The following is a 17,268-nucleotide window of genomic DNA, read 5'->3' as shown; positions in this document are numbered from 1 at the left end:
GCCCCCTCCCCAACAGTCCCCTGTACGCTCTCGGTGCTAAGTCACTGGGAGGCAGCCCGGGGTGTGGACAAGCTCTGTATTGGGGCTCTGAGACTGACATCCTTTAAGCTCTCTCTGGGCCTCGAGGTTCCCCTCTGCAAAATGGGGGGGCCTGTCTGCCGTGGATGGCCCTGAAGCTTCTTTCCAGTTCTTAATCTATGCGCCTAGGACCCCTCCTCCAAATGGCCCTGGTTTCCTCTCACCTCCCAGAAGCTCGAAGCTGGAAGGAAGGGACCCCATGGGCACGGAGCCAGCGTGGAGGATGCCCTCGGCCACAAACCCAAAGGGTCTCCCGGACTCACGCCCAGGATGGGCCTTCCCTTCTGGGGAGCGTCTGGGGCTCCCGGCTCTACCTTGGGGGCCAAGCAGATCAAAGCTACTCTTCCCACATGGGGGCTCCTCCACACTGGGCGACTGCCAGTTCTGGGACGTCCCAGTCTTGGGTCTTGACCCTTGCATCCCTCCCCAGACGCTCCCCAGCTCCCCTGTGCCCTCTTGCAATGCCCATGCCCGGGTTTGCCTGACCCAGCCCAACCCTACTGGTCACTTGTTCATCACTCCCTTCTAAAGCTCCCTGGTCCCGTTCTCATTCTCTATGGAGTGCTGTGCTGGGCCCCGGGGGGAGGAGAAGCCGAGGTCCCTGCCCTGAGGAGCTCAGGACCAAGGTGGGAGGGAGGAAGGCAGCTGGGACTACACATGCACCACAAAAGTGGGGAAAGGGGGGAATCAAAGGAGAGTGGATGGGAAAGGGATCATGGAGCACAGACAACGGAGACAGGATGGGAAGGGGATTATGGGTGATGCATAAAGAAGAAAGGATGGGAAGGTGATCATGGACATTGGACAAAGGAGGGAGAATGGGAAGGAGATCATGGACATTGAATAAAGGAAGGAGAATGGGAAGGTGATCAGGCAGCACAGACAATGTAGACAAGATGGGAAGGTGATCATGGACATTGGATAAAACAGGGAGAATGGGAAGGAGATTATGGATCTTGGACAAAAGGGAGAATGGGAAGATCATGGACATTGGACAAAGCAGGGAGAATGGGAAAGGGATCATAGAGCACAGACAATGTAGGGAGAATGGGAAGATCATGGACATTGGACAAAGCAGGGAGAATGGGAAAGGGATCATGGAGCACAGACAATGTGCTTGGACAAAGCAGGGCGGATGGGAAGGTGGTTGTGGACTTTGGACAAAGCAGGGCGGATGGAAAGGTGGTTGTGGACCTGCTAAGATACCCTGAGAAGTCCAGAAAGGCCCGTGCCCCACGTTCCCAGAGCTGGCACGGCAGCCAGGTGCAGGATGTCTGAGAACGCCGCTCCCAGCCACCCCCAGAGCAGCCATGAGGATGTTCTCAGAGCCCCCCAGACAAGGGGGAAGGATGAAGGCCCCTGGATTCTGGGACAAACAAACAAAAGCTCCAGCCTAATTAGGGCCCTGCCTCCTCCGCTGTCTGCTCACCAGGGAGAACACGGTCCAGCTCCCCACCTCACACAAGCATCAAAGCGATTAGCCAGGGAGGAGGCTGCCAAACGGCTCCAGATGTTCTCAGAACTCTTAATGAGGAAATGAGTTACATGCGTCAGCCTTGAGAAGCCGGCCCCAGGGGCCGCTCCCTAAGCCCCACATCTGCCTCAGGCCCCGCTCCCACGCACATAGCCTTGCTCCCCCTCCCCAAGGAAGGCCCTCCTGGAAAACGTGGCCCTTTCCAGGCAACGGGGCTTAAGCATGAAGTCACACTGTGGGAGCCTGGGAAAAGGGGCCTGGGAGCGGGGCTGGGAAAGGCCTGAACACTGGCACCGGGGGCCTGGCACTGGGGGCCTGGCCGCGGCCCCGCTGTGCCAGGGGAACCAGCCTCTGCTTCTGCTCGGGAGAGCGGGGGGCCGGCAGGGAGCCTGTAACGGGGGTCCTCGGGCCGGCAGGGAGCCCATAACGGGGGTCCTCAGTCCAGGCAGCCTCTGGATCGGCGACCCCTGCCCCAGGGCTTTCAAGTCAAGAGTGGAAGCAGAGCCGGAGCTGAGGAAAAGCTTAATGTCAAAGTGACTTTAATTGTGGATGTCACAAGTAATAAAGACAGGTCCAGGCAAGTCTGAGAATCGGCAGGCCGCTGCCTCCACGAGGCTGGCCTTCGTCCTCCCCTCAGACCTAATGAGGGAGAAAGGCGGCCGGAAGCTCCTCCGGGAAAGGGGTCCCTTGGTGTTGGGAGGGGCCCCATCTGGGCTCTGGCCACACGGTCAGGCTCATCCTGACAGCTTCTACCTGAGGCTGACACTCAAAGCCAGGCTGACCCCATGGGAACTACCAATCAGTGGGGGAAACGTCTAAACAGTGAGACCAGAGTGAATATAATAAAGACAAGGATACTCCCTAAACTAATCTATTTATTTTGTGCCATTCCAATCAGCCTCCCAAGAAACTCTCTTACTGACCTAGAAAAAAGAACAGCAAAATTCATCTGGAAGAACAAAAGGTCGAGACTTTCAAGGGAACTAATGAAAAAAAAGCAAATGAAGGCGCCTGGCTGTACCTGATCTAAAACTATATGATAAAGCAGCAGTCACCAAAACCATTTGGGATCGGCTAAGAAATAGACTAGTTCATCAGTGGAATAGGTTAGGGTCACAAGACAGAATAGTCAATACTTTAATAATCTAGTGTTTGACAAACCCCAAACCCCAGCTTTTGGGATAAGAATTCACTGTTTGATCAAAACTGCCTGGAAAACTGGAAATTAATATGGCAGAAACTAGGCACTGACCCACACTTAACCAATATAAGGTCAAAATGGGTCCATGATTTAGGCATAAAGAACCAGATCATAAATAAATTGGAAGAGCATAGGATAGTTTACCTCTCAGACCTGTGAAAGAGGAAGGAATTTATGACCAAAGAAGAACTAGAGATCACTATTGACTACAAAATAGAAAATTTCAATTATATCTAACTGAAAAGTTTTTGTACAAACAAAACTAATGCAGACAAGATTAGAAGGGAAGCAATAAACTGGGAAACATTTTTAGTCAAAGGTTCTGATAAAGGCCTCATTTCAAAAATATATAGAGAATTGACTCTAATTTATAAGAAATCAAGCCATTCTCCAATTGATAAATGGTCAAAGGATATAAACAGACAATTCTCAGATGATGAAATTGAAACTATTTCTAGCCATATGAAAAGATGCTCCGAGTCATTATTAATCAGAGAAATGCAAATTAAGACAACTCTGAGACACCACTACACACCTGTCAGACTGGCTAGAATGACAGGGAAAGATAATGTGGAATGTTGGAGGGGATGTGGGAAAACTGGGACTCTGATGCCTTGTTGGTGGAGTTGTGAATACATCCAGCCGTTCTGGGGAATGATTTGGAACTATGCTCAAAAAGTTACCAAGCTGTGCATACCCTTTGGGTGCATACTCAGTGTGACTACTGGGCTTATATCCCAAAGAGATACTAAAGAAGGGAAAGGGACCTGTGTGGTCAAAAATGTCTGTGGCAGCCCTCTTTGTAGTGGCCAGAAGCTGGAAACTGAGTGGATGCCCATCAATTGGAGAATGGTTGAGTAAACTGTGGTATATGAATGTTATGGAATATTATTGTTCGGTAAGAAATGACCAGCAGGAGGATTTCAGAAAGGCCTGGAGAGACTCACAGGAACTGATGCTGAGTGAAATGAGGAGATCATTATATGCTTCAACAACAATACTATAAGATGACCAATCCTGATGGACGTGGCCATCCTCAGCAAGGAGATGAACTAAATCAGTTCCAATAGAGCAGGAATGAACTGAACCAGCTACACCCAGGGAAAGAACTCTGGGAGGTGACTATGAACCACTACATAGAATTCCCGATCCCTCTATGTTTGTCTGCCTGAATTTTTATTTCCTTCACAGGCTAATTGTACAATATTTCAGAGTCTGATTCATTTTGTACAGGAAAATAACTGTTAGGACATGTATGCTTATATTGTATTTAATTTATACTTTAACATATTTAACCTGTATTGGTCCACCTGCTATTTGGGAGAGAGGTGGGAGGGAGGAGGGGAAAAGTGGGAACAAAAGGTCTTGCAATTGTCAATGCTGTAAAATTACCCATGCATAGAACTTGTAAATAAAAAGCTATAATTAAAAAAATTACCCAGGCATACTGTCATTAAAAATTTATAATTTAAAAAAACGGTAAGGCCGGAGGCCCCCCAAGAACAGGCCTCTCCTCAGAGCCCCCCCAATAACTGGCCTCCCCCCCCCAGAGTCCCCAAGAACAGGCCTCCCCCTCCCTGGAGCCCAGGGGCATGTGGTCTATGTCACAGCCTTGGCGAGGGCCCTGGACAGCTTCCGAGGACCGGCACAGCCATCCCCCTGCTCCCAACCAGGCTCAGGGGGTGGGAGGCCTGGGGGGGGGGCAATAAGCATTGGCTGGCCCAGCCCTCTGTCCCTCCGTCCCCACAGTGAACTACAGACCCGGCTCCGGTCCCCACTCATGGCCCAAGGACAGGGAACCAGAAAGGGGCATGGGGGCTCACCGACCCAGTCCTGGGCCTCCACAGGCTGGGGGACAAGTTCCAGAGAGGAGTGAGGACCTGTCCGGCACCGCACAAACAAGACCAGAGCCCCGGCACCCGCACAAACAAGACCAGAGCCCCGGCACCCGCGGCCCAAATGCAGGGCCCAGCGCCCGGCCTGGGGGCCCAGGAGCATGGGGCGAGTGGGCTTTCTCCTGTCCAACAGTGGCCACTGCACCCATTCCTCCACCAACGAGCTGAGCTTGCTGCCCTCCCAGAAGGCCGCTGGCTTTGTGCCCACCATCCACCCATTAGCATTTTCAAAGCCCTCTCATTTGCATGCAGAGAATGGCCGGGCTCATGAATGCCGGACATGGGTGCTTTGGGCGTCTGTCCAGACAGTCAGCCTTTGTGCGGGAGCCAGTGCCCCTGGGGGGCATCGGGAAGCCCCCAAGTCTGCCCCCTGCAACAGCAGGGGTGGCGGGTATGGGGGATGCTGGGAGCTCCTGAGACTGCCCCACCCCGGCAACGGGGACAGAGGGTAGGGAGGATGATAGGATCCTCCAAGTCTGGTCCCCCTGAGCAGCACGGATTGGCAGGTATGGGGGGGACGGTGGGAAGCTTCTGAGTCTGGCTCCCCGCCCCGGCAGCAGGGGCGGCAGTTAGGAGAGGATGCTGGGAGCCTGTTAACAAGTATTCCCCCGTGTTTTGGCTCTAAAATACAGATGGGATTCGTGGGGCCGGCAGGAAGGCAGCAGGGCCCGGGCCACGGGGCACGGTGGGAGCGCAGCCCCCGGCCTTCTGGCCTCAGTGCGTACGCAGGATGCAGGCCTTGGGACCCCCAGACGGCCATGGGCAGCAAGGACACACGAAAGTGCCTGCTGTGCCCAGAAGCCGGCGTCTCTTCTGCCATCCAGGCCTGTCATGTGGCTTGTTGGCCCTGCGGGCTTGGCAGAGTCGGGGCAGAGGGGATTCACACAGAGGAAGGGAAGGGGGCGCACAGGAAGGGAATGGGGGGAGCCCCGGGACTGTGCCCTCAGCGGCGCTTCTGGAGTCAGGCCCAGGCCAGCTGCGAGGGCACACGCAGACAAAGTGCGCCAGCGGGTCCTGCTCCCCCCAGCTTCGAGGGGCAGCGCCCGGAGCAAAGGCCAGAGACGAGACCGGGAGCCCAAGCCGCGCCACGTGATCACCAAGAGCCTCCTCCTGCCAAGCGAGGCCTTGTTCCACCTCAGAGGCCCAGGCCAAAGCACTGAGCGGCTCATTAGCAGAGGCTTCCGAGAAGAACCCGATGGCTCAATGGCCGCCACTCACACAAAACCTTTCAGCTCGGGCTGCTGGGACGCCCAGTGTTTCCAAAACATGTCGCTCTGGGACGCGTGGGGAGGAGGCTGCGGGGGAGGTTGCCACAAGCTGCTGCCCAGGGCAGCTGGCGACCACCGGGGCCTCACAAACACTCCCCCGGACAGAGGCTCGCCTGATAGCCGAGCCCCTCGAGGTGGGCGCTTGTGACAGGGAATTGGAATCTGTCCCCAAGCACCTCCCCCTTTTCTTCAGAGAAAAGTCTCCCCTCAGGGGGCCTTTATCCCCCCCCCCTGCCCCTGAGCCAGTGTTGGGACAAATGGCCTCAGGCTTGTTCTGGGAGCAACAGGGGGTGCCGGCCAGGACCCCGCTGCCCAAGCGGCTCTTCGCCCAGGAAGGCTTTCCTTGGTTCAGCTCCCAGCTGCCCGACGGGGCAGTCCCCTGGCCAAAGGCTGGTGGCGAGACAAGGAGCCTAGTGCATGGCGCCTAGTCACTACGCGCCTCCCCCTCCGGGCCCTGCTCCTAAAGGCCTTAAGCACACACAAGCTAAAGGAATGACTCTCCTCAGCAAAGGTTTCCATAAAGAAGCCCCTTCCCCCATCCTCCATGCCCTGGGTGCCCCCCAAGCTCCCCCATGCCCTCTGTGCCCACTGGTTCTGTGGCAGAGGCCCAGCAGGAGGAAGCCGGTCCTGCCGAGCCCAGGCAGCCTCTCAGAGCCTGGTCCTCGGCCTCCGGCCTCCTGACCTCCCAGCTTCCTGACCTCCTGGCCTTCCAGCCTCCCGGCCTCTCTCATCCGGCGATTCTCACCAGAGTTTTCATAGCCATCCATGGCAAACTGGTCTGACTTTCTGTCCTCGGCGATGTGGTCATAAGTGATGTGTGGGACCGTCAGCGTCTTGTCTCCGGCGCTGACCCCATTGTCCTTCTCCAGTTTGAACTTTTTCTTCTTTACCTAGAGGCCACAAGACCCAGATCAGCCGGCAGCTCGAGTCCCCTTCCTCTCAGCCTCTCCCCGACCCTCTCCGTGCTCTCAGGGGCCCGACCTCCGGGGGCTCAGGGAGCTAGCCTCGGCTTCCCTCCTGCGCTTTGTCCTTCACCACCTGTGCCCTGGATATTTCAAAGTGAAAAGACCTTGTGGGCACCTGATGCTCAGCGTGACCCAAAGGGAACCGGTGACCCCCCATTGTCTGGGTCACTCCCATTCCCTCAGCACGGCAGCCCCGCCTCTACCGGCTTCTCCCTTTTCCTGAAACGTTGCTCATTTGTCACATCTGGATGCTCCCCCCCTTCCAAAAGCCTTCTGAGGGGGTGCTCTACTCGACCCGCCTGGCGCCCAAACTGTGGCACCTTGAGGCCAGGGCCTCAACCAGCTCCAAAAACTCCACTGGCTCCTTCAGGAGAAGGGCTCTGGAGGCTTAAGCTTAAGCCTCCTCCCCATGTGGGCCAGCTCCCATCTCCATGACTGGCTGCCCCCCTTCCCCTCCTGTAGAACCCTCATCTTGTTCTAGATTGGCTGAGATGTCGCCTCCTGCAGGAAGCCTTGCTGGTCCCCTCCACCGGGGTGACTGTAGTTGTTAGTTGTTATTTATCTCTCTCTCTCTCTCTCTCTCTGTCTCTGATTCTCTCTCTCTCTCTCTCTCTCTCTCTCTCTCTCTCTCTCACTCTCTGTCTCTCTGTCTCTCTCTCTGTCTCTTTCTCTCTCTCTCTGTCTCTCTCTTTCTCTTTGTCTCTGTCTCTGTCTCTTCAATGACCCCGGAAGAGTGAATGAGGCCGATGACTTTGCCCACCTCTATCTCACTTAAATTCAATTCATGCCAAGTCAAGTCATGACCCCGGGAGGTCACTGGTTCTCTTCAAAAACGAAGGAGGAACCACAACACACATGGGTTGACCCTTGCTCGCGGCCCTCCCATTTCGTCTCCATCACGTGCCCCAAGGGACAAAATCGTTTTGATTTTGTCTTTGTCTCCCGTACTGAGTCCAGTGCCAGGCACGTTGGGAGCCACCTAGGGAACCTTGCTGGTTAATCTGATTCCTGCGTGAGGGACTGTGCCCACAAATTCTTGTCTCCTCCTGGCGTTTTCAAAAGTGCCCCAAAGCACTGAATGCACTCCCCAGGGGTGCGTCTGTCTGCACAGGCTGACACACATTTGCACCTCCCCTCAACAGCACCTGTGTTTTAGAACCAAAACGAGAACCGCCCCACTTTGGAGAGGTCACCCTCATCAGAGACAAAGGAGAGTAGGTTCGTTACCATGACCGATTTCTTGGGCTTGGGACTGGGGGACAACAGGTGATAATTTCGGGCGGGCTTTCTGATGTAAATTTTCCACGTGGAAGAATCGGGGTTCTCGGCCGCGTAGCATCTCCAGGCCGTCTGAAAGCAGAACGAGAAGGCTGCTCATCCTGACACCTTTAGAAAGTCACTTTTGTTCAGGGCACAGAGACGCCCTTTCCTTTCTCTGTAATGGACAGGTGACTTAGGGAAGTGAATAAGGATGTAGGGATGAATAGATGGAAGAGTGGAAGAAGAGATGAAGTGATAGAAGAGTGAAGGGAAGAATAGACTGATAAAGGAAGGATAGAGGAGTGAAGGGAAGGATAGAATGATAGATGAAAGGTAGAGGAGTGAATGATAGCTGAAGGAAGGATGGATGAGGGAAAAGATGGATAGATTGATAAAGGAAGGATAGAGGAGTGAATAGATGGATAGAATGATAGATGTACAAAGGATAGATGAGTGAGATTGATAAAGGAAGAGTACATGAGTGAATGGGTGGACAGAATGATAAAGAAAACACCGATGAATGGACAAATGAACGGAAGGATAGTTTGATGACCTGACGGAAGGGAGATGGCAGTCGGATGGGTGTAAAGGTGACCATTTGAGAACAGAAGAGAATTTTTTAATGAAATTATGAAACTTAATAATAAACAGCAATGGAACTAATTAAACTCGCCTTGTGACTATTTACATTTAACTTAATTAAGCTCAATGCATAAAAGGGCCGGTCTTCTCAGCCCACCCGGAGCCCCTTCCCATCAGACTTCTTTGTCTTTTTCTCCAGCCCCATTTACGTTTCCTCTCATGTGGTCCCAGTCAGGGTGGACCGAGTCGCCCAAAGTCTGCTCAGCCATTGTTGTTGGGCCCTGCCTTTATTTCAGAAAGGTCGCACTTGATTTTCTTAGCTTTCTCACACTTAGTCTTAATCACATTATAATATTCCATGACATTAATGCGCCAATTGACTCGGCCATCCCTCCATTGTCAGCCGCCTGGGCGGCCTCCACTTTGTTTTGGACTTTTTGTTGTTGTTTCAGTCACAAACATCCTGAAGTTCTTGGAACAGAGAGTTCTTTGGGGGAGACGCTCAATATGGCATCTGAGTGACCTAGTCTGTGCTGGAAAAAAGCCCGGGGATATGGGTCAACGTTGCCTCCTGGTGCAGGAGCATCGAGCTGACTCAGTTTCCCCCTCGACCTGGGGAAGGGTCCTGAGACCATGACTGGCTGCCCTCCTCCCTGGGGAAGGGTCCTCAGACCAAGTCTAAAGCACAGTTGAAGGGAACTGTCCCTGACGCCCCCGCCCCAAGCCACCCAATGCCTGCGGGGCACTGGAGAGAAGGGTCCCTGGGCTCAGTGGCTCACGCCTCCCAAATCCCCTTCACCCGCTCACAGCCTCCAGCTCTTCCCGGAACTCAACCTCCAGGCTCCTGTGTCCGGGGCCTCCACCTCGTGGAGGCTTCTTCCGAGGCCTGGGCCGGGGACCCCTCCTAGCAGAGGCTGCCTTCAGCCTCCCCTTGGTCTCCTCCGGAACCAGCCCCGCCCCTCCGGCGGGCCCGGGGGAGAGAGGCGCCCCTGCTCAAAGCCGCCTTCCTAACCATCCTCTGCCCGTAGCGGCACTGACAGGTGCGGCTGAGAGCAGACACCAGCAGTCCGGGTGTGGCTGTGCTGGGCAGGTGTGGGCGTGTCAGCCGGCGGCAGGAGAGCATCTGCAGTGGGAGCCCGGGGCAAGCCCGCGGCTGGATTTAGGGTTACTGGGGCTCTGCACTGGCCACGCCCACCCCGGCCACGCCCGCCCCCCCCGCCGTCCTCTAGTCTCTCTCCAAGCCTGGTTTCTGTCCATCTGCGCGCGGGATGACCAGGCTGGGCAGCTCGGCCCCCCGCTGGAACCCTGGACTTGCCGCCGCCACTCCTGGGGCTGTGCCCCATTTGTGTCCGGAAGGCCTCAAGTTCAAGGGCCGGACACGTGTCCGCTGCCCTGGCTGAGGGGAGGAGCCCGGAAGTGCTCCCTGGCCCTTGGGCCCAGCGGCGGGGCCTCCTTTTACAACTGGAGCCTGGAGATCCCAAATGCGGGCGGAGGCCGTGCATTTCTCTGTGCTCCATCACCCTCGGGGGCTTCCTCCACCAAAGGGGCCTCCCTCAGGCCAAGTCCCTTTCCTGGGGAAGGATTCAGGGGCGGAGGCAGAGACGGAGCCCCTGTGGGGACGTGCCCTGAATGGATCTCCTAGGGCGCCATGAAGCAAGCTGATATGGGAAAACCCCAACACCAGGCCGGGAAGCCCAGGATTCGGGGGCAGGGAGACCATCCCGGGCCAGCAACCACTCGTGGCTCCTGAGGGTGCTGCCCCCAGCCAGGCCCCGGATCCCGTGATCCCGACAGTCACCCCCTCCTGCTCCCTGAAAGAGACTGCGAAAGTCCCCAGAACGCAAGGCTTTCTTCCCCATGGGTGCAGACGATGGACTTTGGAGATGACCGCAGGGGCGGGAAGGCCCACACTGGCCCCCACCAGACTCAAGGAAATGAGCTGGGATAGACGGGAACGTGCGGAGGGAGGCTCCTTCTGGAGGCCGGTCTTCCCGGGCCACCCCCCCCCCCCCCCAATGCACTCGATCCCCAGGACCTTCTTGCTCAGGAGGTGGCTTCTTCCTCCCCTCCCCCCAGATCAGGTCCCTAAAACTGCTAAGGTTTACAATCTGCCACATGATCTCAGGGCACTTCCTCAGCATCCCCTCGGCTGTCGGGCTCCGGAGAAGCCTCGGGCTGGGGAGGTTTCCCAGGCATCTCAGAGGGAGCCCTCGTGTGGATGGGGGGGGGCACGGGCTCTGGGAGAGTCCCTCCCCCCTTGGTGCTGCCAGTCGGAGCCCCTCTAGCCCTCTCCCCGCCCCCCCACCCCCTCCCCGGCCCCAGCCCAGGCGGAAGGGGCAAAGACGCTTTACCTGAATGAGAGAGGCCGCGGCTGGGATCTGGCGGTTGAAGTGCTTCTGTCTCTGTTTCTGCTGGACCTTCAGGGCAAAGCCTGAGCCCAGAATCCCCTGTGGGAGAGGGAGAGAAGTGGCTGTCCAGGGTGTTCCAGGCTCCCCAGAGGCCGGGCTCTCCCCAGCAGCCCCCGCCCCCCGCCCCGGGTCAGCCTCCTACCGCAGGAAGGGCGAAGAACGAGATGGCGAAGACCGAGAAGCACGAGGCAATGGTCTTCCCAATCCAGGTCTGCGGCACCTTGTCCCCGTAGCCGATGGTGGTGACCGTTACCTGGGGAGAGGAGAGGAGGCTCAGGTGGCCCGAAGGCCACTCTGGGGGAGGGGGAAGGAGGCAGCAGCTGCGGGAGCCCCGGGCCCGGGAGCCCCTCCCGCACCTGGACTGCGGGGCCCTTCATGTGGGCCAGACCGGCGGGGAGGGGGGCCTCCCTCACCACAGAGGGAGCCAGGGCCCCGCCCCTGTGTGCGGCCCAGACCTCATTCTCTCTCCCCAGACAAGGACCCAGGGACACTTTTTCTCAACAGGGCAGGATCAGGTCTGGGGGCTGCGGGGGCTCCGGGAGGTGCGGGGGGGGGGGCGCCTCTGACGCCGGAGGGCCGCGGCCTCTCCCAAGCACAGCCTGCTTAGGGGCTCTGTGCCAGGCTCCTGGGGACAGCTAGGCTGGCTCCCGTGGCCGCCCGCACAGTGAGGCTGGGGCTCCTGGGACGGAGGCTCTGGGCCGTCCGGTGACACGAGGCACCCTGTCCCCCAGCTCAGGGCTGAGAGCACACCCAGCACCCACGCCACCCTGAGGCCCTCACACCCCCATTCGCTCCCCAGTGGGCCAGCTCTGGAGACAGATCAGAGCTCCTGCCCCCGGGGCACCCCGGGAGTCTGAGTGCCCCTGAGAGCTCCCAGCTCTGCCTGTCCTGCCCCCCCCCAATGCCCATGTCCAGAGTGGGTCAGCACCCCCGTCCCCTGGGGACGGAGAGCCAGGCCCCCCCCCCCCCAAGCAGCTCCATCCAAGCTGGCACATCACATTCATCCCTTGCAAAGCCTCCCCCAGCTCCCCCACCCCAGACATCACAGGGACAGGGGGGAAAGGGATCAAAGGCTGCTGGGGGTGGGTGGGAGGAAGGGGGTTGGGGGGGCCGGGCCCCTGCCCTCCTCTGCCTGCAGCAGCTGGCCATTGTTCTCCCCCTGCCCCTGGAGAGCGGAGCCGGCCACCCCTTCCCCGGCCCTCAGCCCCCTCCCTTTCCCTGAGAAAATGCTTTGCTTTTGCATTTTTCCTCCTTCGTTTGGGAAGCCGGCTCCTCTGGGACAGGCCGGATCCTGCTGCTCTCTGCAGCTGCAGGCAAGGGGAAGGGGGGTGGCCGGGGGGCCCAGCTCGGGGTCACACTCAGACTCCGGACTGTCCGTGCCGGGGGAGGGGGGCCCTCCCCCTGAATGTGGGGGGCTCTGAGGACGGTACCGGCCCCCTCCTCTCTCTGAGGGTGGTGGGGCAAGGATTCTGCCCCCTGGCATTCCCAAATGGGTAAACCGAGGCCCAGAGAGGCCCGGGACCTGGGCAGCTCCCCAAGGCTGGCCCTGAGCCCGCTTTCTCTCTGCCCATCCTTGGTGTGCCCTGGGCCATTCACTGATCTGTCTCAGACCATGAGCTCCCAGAGGGCGGGGGCTGCTTCACTGTATGCTGGCATCCTTACTACCTGCATACACCAGGGGCTTACTAAATGCATGTTGCTTGGCTCCTATACATCTAAACCATTTCTTTGTTTACCAATAAACAAGCATCTGTATGTTGTACATTCACAGGAAGGCAGGGGCAGTTTGGCTCCATCCCCAAGGAAGGAAGGAAGCTAGACAATTTGGCTTTGGGTCGAGGAAATCAGCATTTATTGAGCACCTACTATGTGCTAGACTGCATACAGGTACTGGGGCATACAGAGACAGGCGAGGCAGCTCTGCCCTGAGACCCCCTCCTGAAAAGGAAACACACAGTGGGCATTCTGGGAGTCGTCTGGACAGGGGCACTGGGCAGTGCCCCCGGGCCGGGGGCCAAGCGAGACCGGAAGAGGCTTTGTGTGCCAGGTGCGAGGGAGGAAGGGAGGGAGGGAGCCTCGAAGGCCGGTTCCAGCTCTTTCCCATGACAATGGGCCAAATTCTGCGTTCTGAGAAAACCAGCGGGGATGGAAAGATGCCCAGGGCCCAGGTGCCAGCAGGAAGGCCCCCCGCTGGAGGAGAAGTCCGAGGATGTGCTTGGGGTGCCAGGCAGTCACGCCCTCTGACATGGAGGGTGGGGTCTGCGGCTGCCTGGTAAGGACCCCAAGGGGTTGGGGGCCTCTCAGAGCAGAGCGGGGGTGAGGACGTCACCCCCACCCCCTCTGTGGAAGGCTCAGGAGACTAGAGTAGATATTTTTGTAACCAAGTTGGGATCTAGGGGACCACCCCCCAGTATGTCAGAAAGCATCCCCCTATACTTTATTAAGTAGAAACTCAATGGATCTCTGCAGGCAACAAGAGAGAGAGAGAACTTGGAACATCCAAGCTGAGAAAGGTGTTAGAACATAGAACAGGGAAGATGAGAGCTGGGACACAGAGACCTTAGAACATAGGACACAGAATATCAGAGCAGAGAAGGACTTAGAACATAGGACACGGAACATGAGACACAGAATATCAGAGCTGAGGCCTTAGAACACAGAATATGGAACATGAGAGCTGGGACACAGAGTATCAGAGCCGAGAAGGGCCTTAGAGATGCTCCAGGACTCCCCCCAACCTTGTTTCCTAGAAGTTAATGGTTTCACAGAAGGGACAGCACCTAGAACTGGGAGCTTGCCCCGACCCATCACTGTATCACGTGGGTAAAATCCACAGCTTCTCTCATGGCATCCATTGTGCCCCTGCTCTCTCTGGGGGGGGGCGCGGGGCTGGGGCTCCCCAGGAGGCAGGGAGGCAAAGGGCGGGCGGGCAGTGGCCAAGTGGCTCAGGCCGCAGCAGAAAATAAAACCAAATGCAGGAGAGACCGCCGTCCCTGGCAGTGCTGCAGGCCCCAGGGGCTACCTGGCAAACACCTCCCCAGGGTGTCCAGGTCCCAGGGACTGAGATAAAAGGGCAGCCGCGGCCCCTCCCCATCTGCGCCTCCCCCAGGGTCCAGGATCCGCCGCCCCCAGGGACGGTGCCCTTGCCTCTTGGGAGAGCAGGCGGTCTGGGCCCGAGGTGCCCCTTGGAGACCGAGGTCATGTCATCGGCTTCTCCTGGAAACGGGGCCTGGAAACGTTCACTCTCCCGCCCGTTTCAGCGGAACAAGGCACCGAGTCGGCAAAAACGCAGATAAAAATAACATTTTCTCTCTGCTCATAATTCTGACATGGACAAATGCGTCTTGTTCCCAAGGTGAAAGGAAAATAAAACCTAATGGCTCCGGCACCTCGGCCGCGGGGCCCGCGGCGGCTGCCAAGTTTCGGGGAAGAATGGCTTTTTACAGTCAATTTATAACCCCCTAAAGAGCAAGATACTAATTTTACGGTGGTGAAATAGGGGGCTTGATGGAAAGACTGGCAAACTCGGAGCCGTCAGCCCACAGCTACTTCATCAGCCCCAAAGCCCCAGCTCCCAAGGAGCCCAGGAAGCAAATTCATTCATTCCCTCAGCTGTCATTCATTTGTCGATGAAGAGAATGGAGGGAGGTGGAGGGAAAGGAGAGGAACAAGAGGGGAAGGGAGGGGAAGGGAAAGGAAGGGAAGGGAAGGAAAAGAAGGAAAAGGGAAGGGAAGGAAGGAAAGGGAAGGGAAGGAAGGAAAGGGAAGGGAAGGGAAGGAAAAGAAAGGAAAAGGAAGGGAAGGAAGGAAAGGGAAGGGAAGGAAGGAAAGGAATGGGAAGGGGAAGAAGGGAAGGGAAGAAAGGAAAGGGAAGGAAAAGGAAGGGAAAGGAAAGAAAAGGAAAGGGAAGGAAGAGAAGGGAAGGTTAGAGAAAGGAAAGGAAAAGAGAAGGAAGGAAAGGGAAAGAAAAAGAAAAGGAAGGGAAGGGAAGGAAAGCAGAAGGAAGGGAAGGAAGAGAAGGAAAGGGAAAGGAAAGGAAAGGAAAAGAAGAGAAGGGAAGGTTAGAAAAAGGAAGGGAAAGGAAAGGAAGGAAAATCAAGAGAAGGGAAGGAAGGAAAGGGAAGGGGAGGGAAGGAAAAGAAAGGAAAGGAAAGGGAAGGGAAGAAAGGAAAGAGAAGAACAAAAAGAGGAGGAGAAAGGGAGAAGGAAGAAAGGAAAAGGGCAGAGAGAGTTGAAAGAAAAATAATGGAGGAAGAGAGGGTGCTGCTCACTCAGCTCAGTCCTGGGTATCAGGAGGTAACTGGAGCACCAGAAGCCCCCTAGGCCGCTGGGTCCCTGTCCCTCAGGCCCTGAATGCCCCTTTTTCCATTTCAGTTCTGGGGGAGACCCCCAGGGGGCACCTCTGGAGGTCAGCCCAAGGGTGCAGGCTCATGCTAAGGAAGCTTCTCCCCCACCCCTGCCCCATCCTCATCACGTGGTGGGGGATTCTGGATGTTTGTCCCAGTTCTGACACAGAAACTACTGAAGGGCAATGGGGACCGGGGTCATAGAACAATCTCCTATCAAAGCTGGGGGGTCCTAGAAAGTCTTGGGTCAAGCCCCTCGTGCCATACCGAGGCCAACAAGGGACTTTGGGGGCCACCCGGGCCAGCCCCATCATCTTAAAGAGGGAGAAACTGAGGCTGGGGGGGGGGGAGAAAGTGACCGGTCCGTGTCGGAGCTCCAGAGCCGAGGCCCAGGTCCTTCCTCGGCCCCGACGGCCCCTCGTCTCATTGGCCGGGGACCCCGACCCGAGATGGGGGGTGCAAATGGCCGGGGCCGCGGCCAGCGCGGGAAGATGCCGACGTGGCCTGAGATGGCAGGTTTGTTTTCTCCTCCTGGGAGTGAGAGAACGGCCTGATTCGGTGGAAATGAATGGCCTGATTGAGTCCAGGTGCCCCGCCCTCCGGCGGCCTGCTCGGGACAGCTGCAGGGAAGGCTCGTTAAGGACGGAAAGCTGTGGCTCCCAGAACTGGAACCTCCCAGGGACGGGGTGGGAGCGGCCAGGGCCGGCAAGCTCCCGCTGGGGGGGTGGGGGGGGGTGGGAAAGCCGCAGCTGCAGCGACCTCCGGGCCTCCCGGCGGCCGCCCGCGCCAAGAAGGGGCCGCTCCACACCTGAACAGGAAGGCCCACGCCCGGTTCCCAGAGGGAGGAGCAGCCCCCCCCCCCCCCCCCCCCCCCCTCCAGGGCTCGGGACTGCTGATCATCCCGGAACGTTCCCAGAATCACGGCCACATCTGCCTCCGTTCCCATCCCGTCTCTTGTCCCGTTTCCTCACTGATCACAGCCCCACTCTTGGGTCTCGGGGAGGACGCGCTTCGTGCCCCCTTATTGCCTTTGGGGACGAGTCCTTTTAGTCCCAGCGCAAGGTCGCTTTTGGGGAACGTGACACGTGATGCTGAGAAATGATCCCGCTCTCCAATGTTCCCACTCAATAGTCAGTGCTGGCCCGGGGAGCTCGCCCTTCCCATGGCCTTTCAGAGCGGCCATCTCCCTCCCTGCTGTCCTTCCACGCCCCCGGGCCCGGGCAGAACCAGGGGGAAACCGAGGCCCGGAGAGTGGGGGAGGGGCTTTCACAGTGTAATAGAAGTGAGGACGTAGGGAGAAGGGGGAAGGGGAGGCAGAGAGGGCCCAGTGGTTCCCAAGCTGGTGGTGGGACACCCAGGACCAGCCGGCAGGAAGTCCGGAGTAGGGCAGGGCTCCGGGCTCTGGGGAGGACAGACAGAAGCACTCTCCGGCACTTGGCACCATCTGTGAGATGTGGGAAGTAATCGGCGCCCCCGAGCCCCCTTGGAGAAGGATGCGCTGCTGAGCCCCCTCCCAGCTCTAAGTGTTGGCCCTCCGTGCCCACAGCCCCGAACCCCTGCCAGACAGACATGGGCAAACCCATCTCTGGGGGTCCCAGGGGCCTTGGGGGATCTGCTTTCTGAGCCCCCTGGGAGGCTTTGCCTTCCTCACACACAACGCTAAGAATTGGCGCATCCCCCCTGGGGAAAGAGCCGTCTGATTGTCCCTCTGCCCCTCCCCAGCACACAGAAGGCTTCTCTTGCTGCCCCAGGGTGCTGGCAGGAGGGTGCCCTGGGGAAGGGCTCCAGGAA

At 57.7% G+C, this 17,268-nt stretch overlaps 1 protein-coding gene across 1 annotated transcript in view; it reads right to left on the bottom strand.

Annotated features, from left to right (window-relative positions):
* Positions 1 to 17,268, bottom strand: part of KCNQ1 (potassium voltage-gated channel subfamily Q member 1) — a 191,605-nt gene that overhangs the window by 96,289 nt on the left and 78,048 nt on the right. Inside the window, 4 exon segments of the mRNA XM_031943601.1 lie at positions 6,662 to 6,806; positions 8,109 to 8,231; positions 11,075 to 11,170; positions 11,274 to 11,384. Of these exon segments, the coding sequence (XP_031799461.1) occupies positions 6,662 to 6,806; positions 8,109 to 8,231; positions 11,075 to 11,170; positions 11,274 to 11,384 (475 nt within the window).

The sequence above is a fragment of the Sarcophilus harrisii genome, chromosome 6, assembly GCF_902635505.1.
Source record: "Sarcophilus harrisii chromosome 6, mSarHar1.11, whole genome shotgun sequence".
NCBI lineage: Eukaryota > Metazoa > Chordata > Mammalia > Dasyuromorphia > Dasyuridae > Sarcophilus > Sarcophilus harrisii.
The sequence above is the reverse complement of the archived record's forward strand: the minus strand, read 5'-3'. Positions and strand labels throughout refer to the sequence as shown.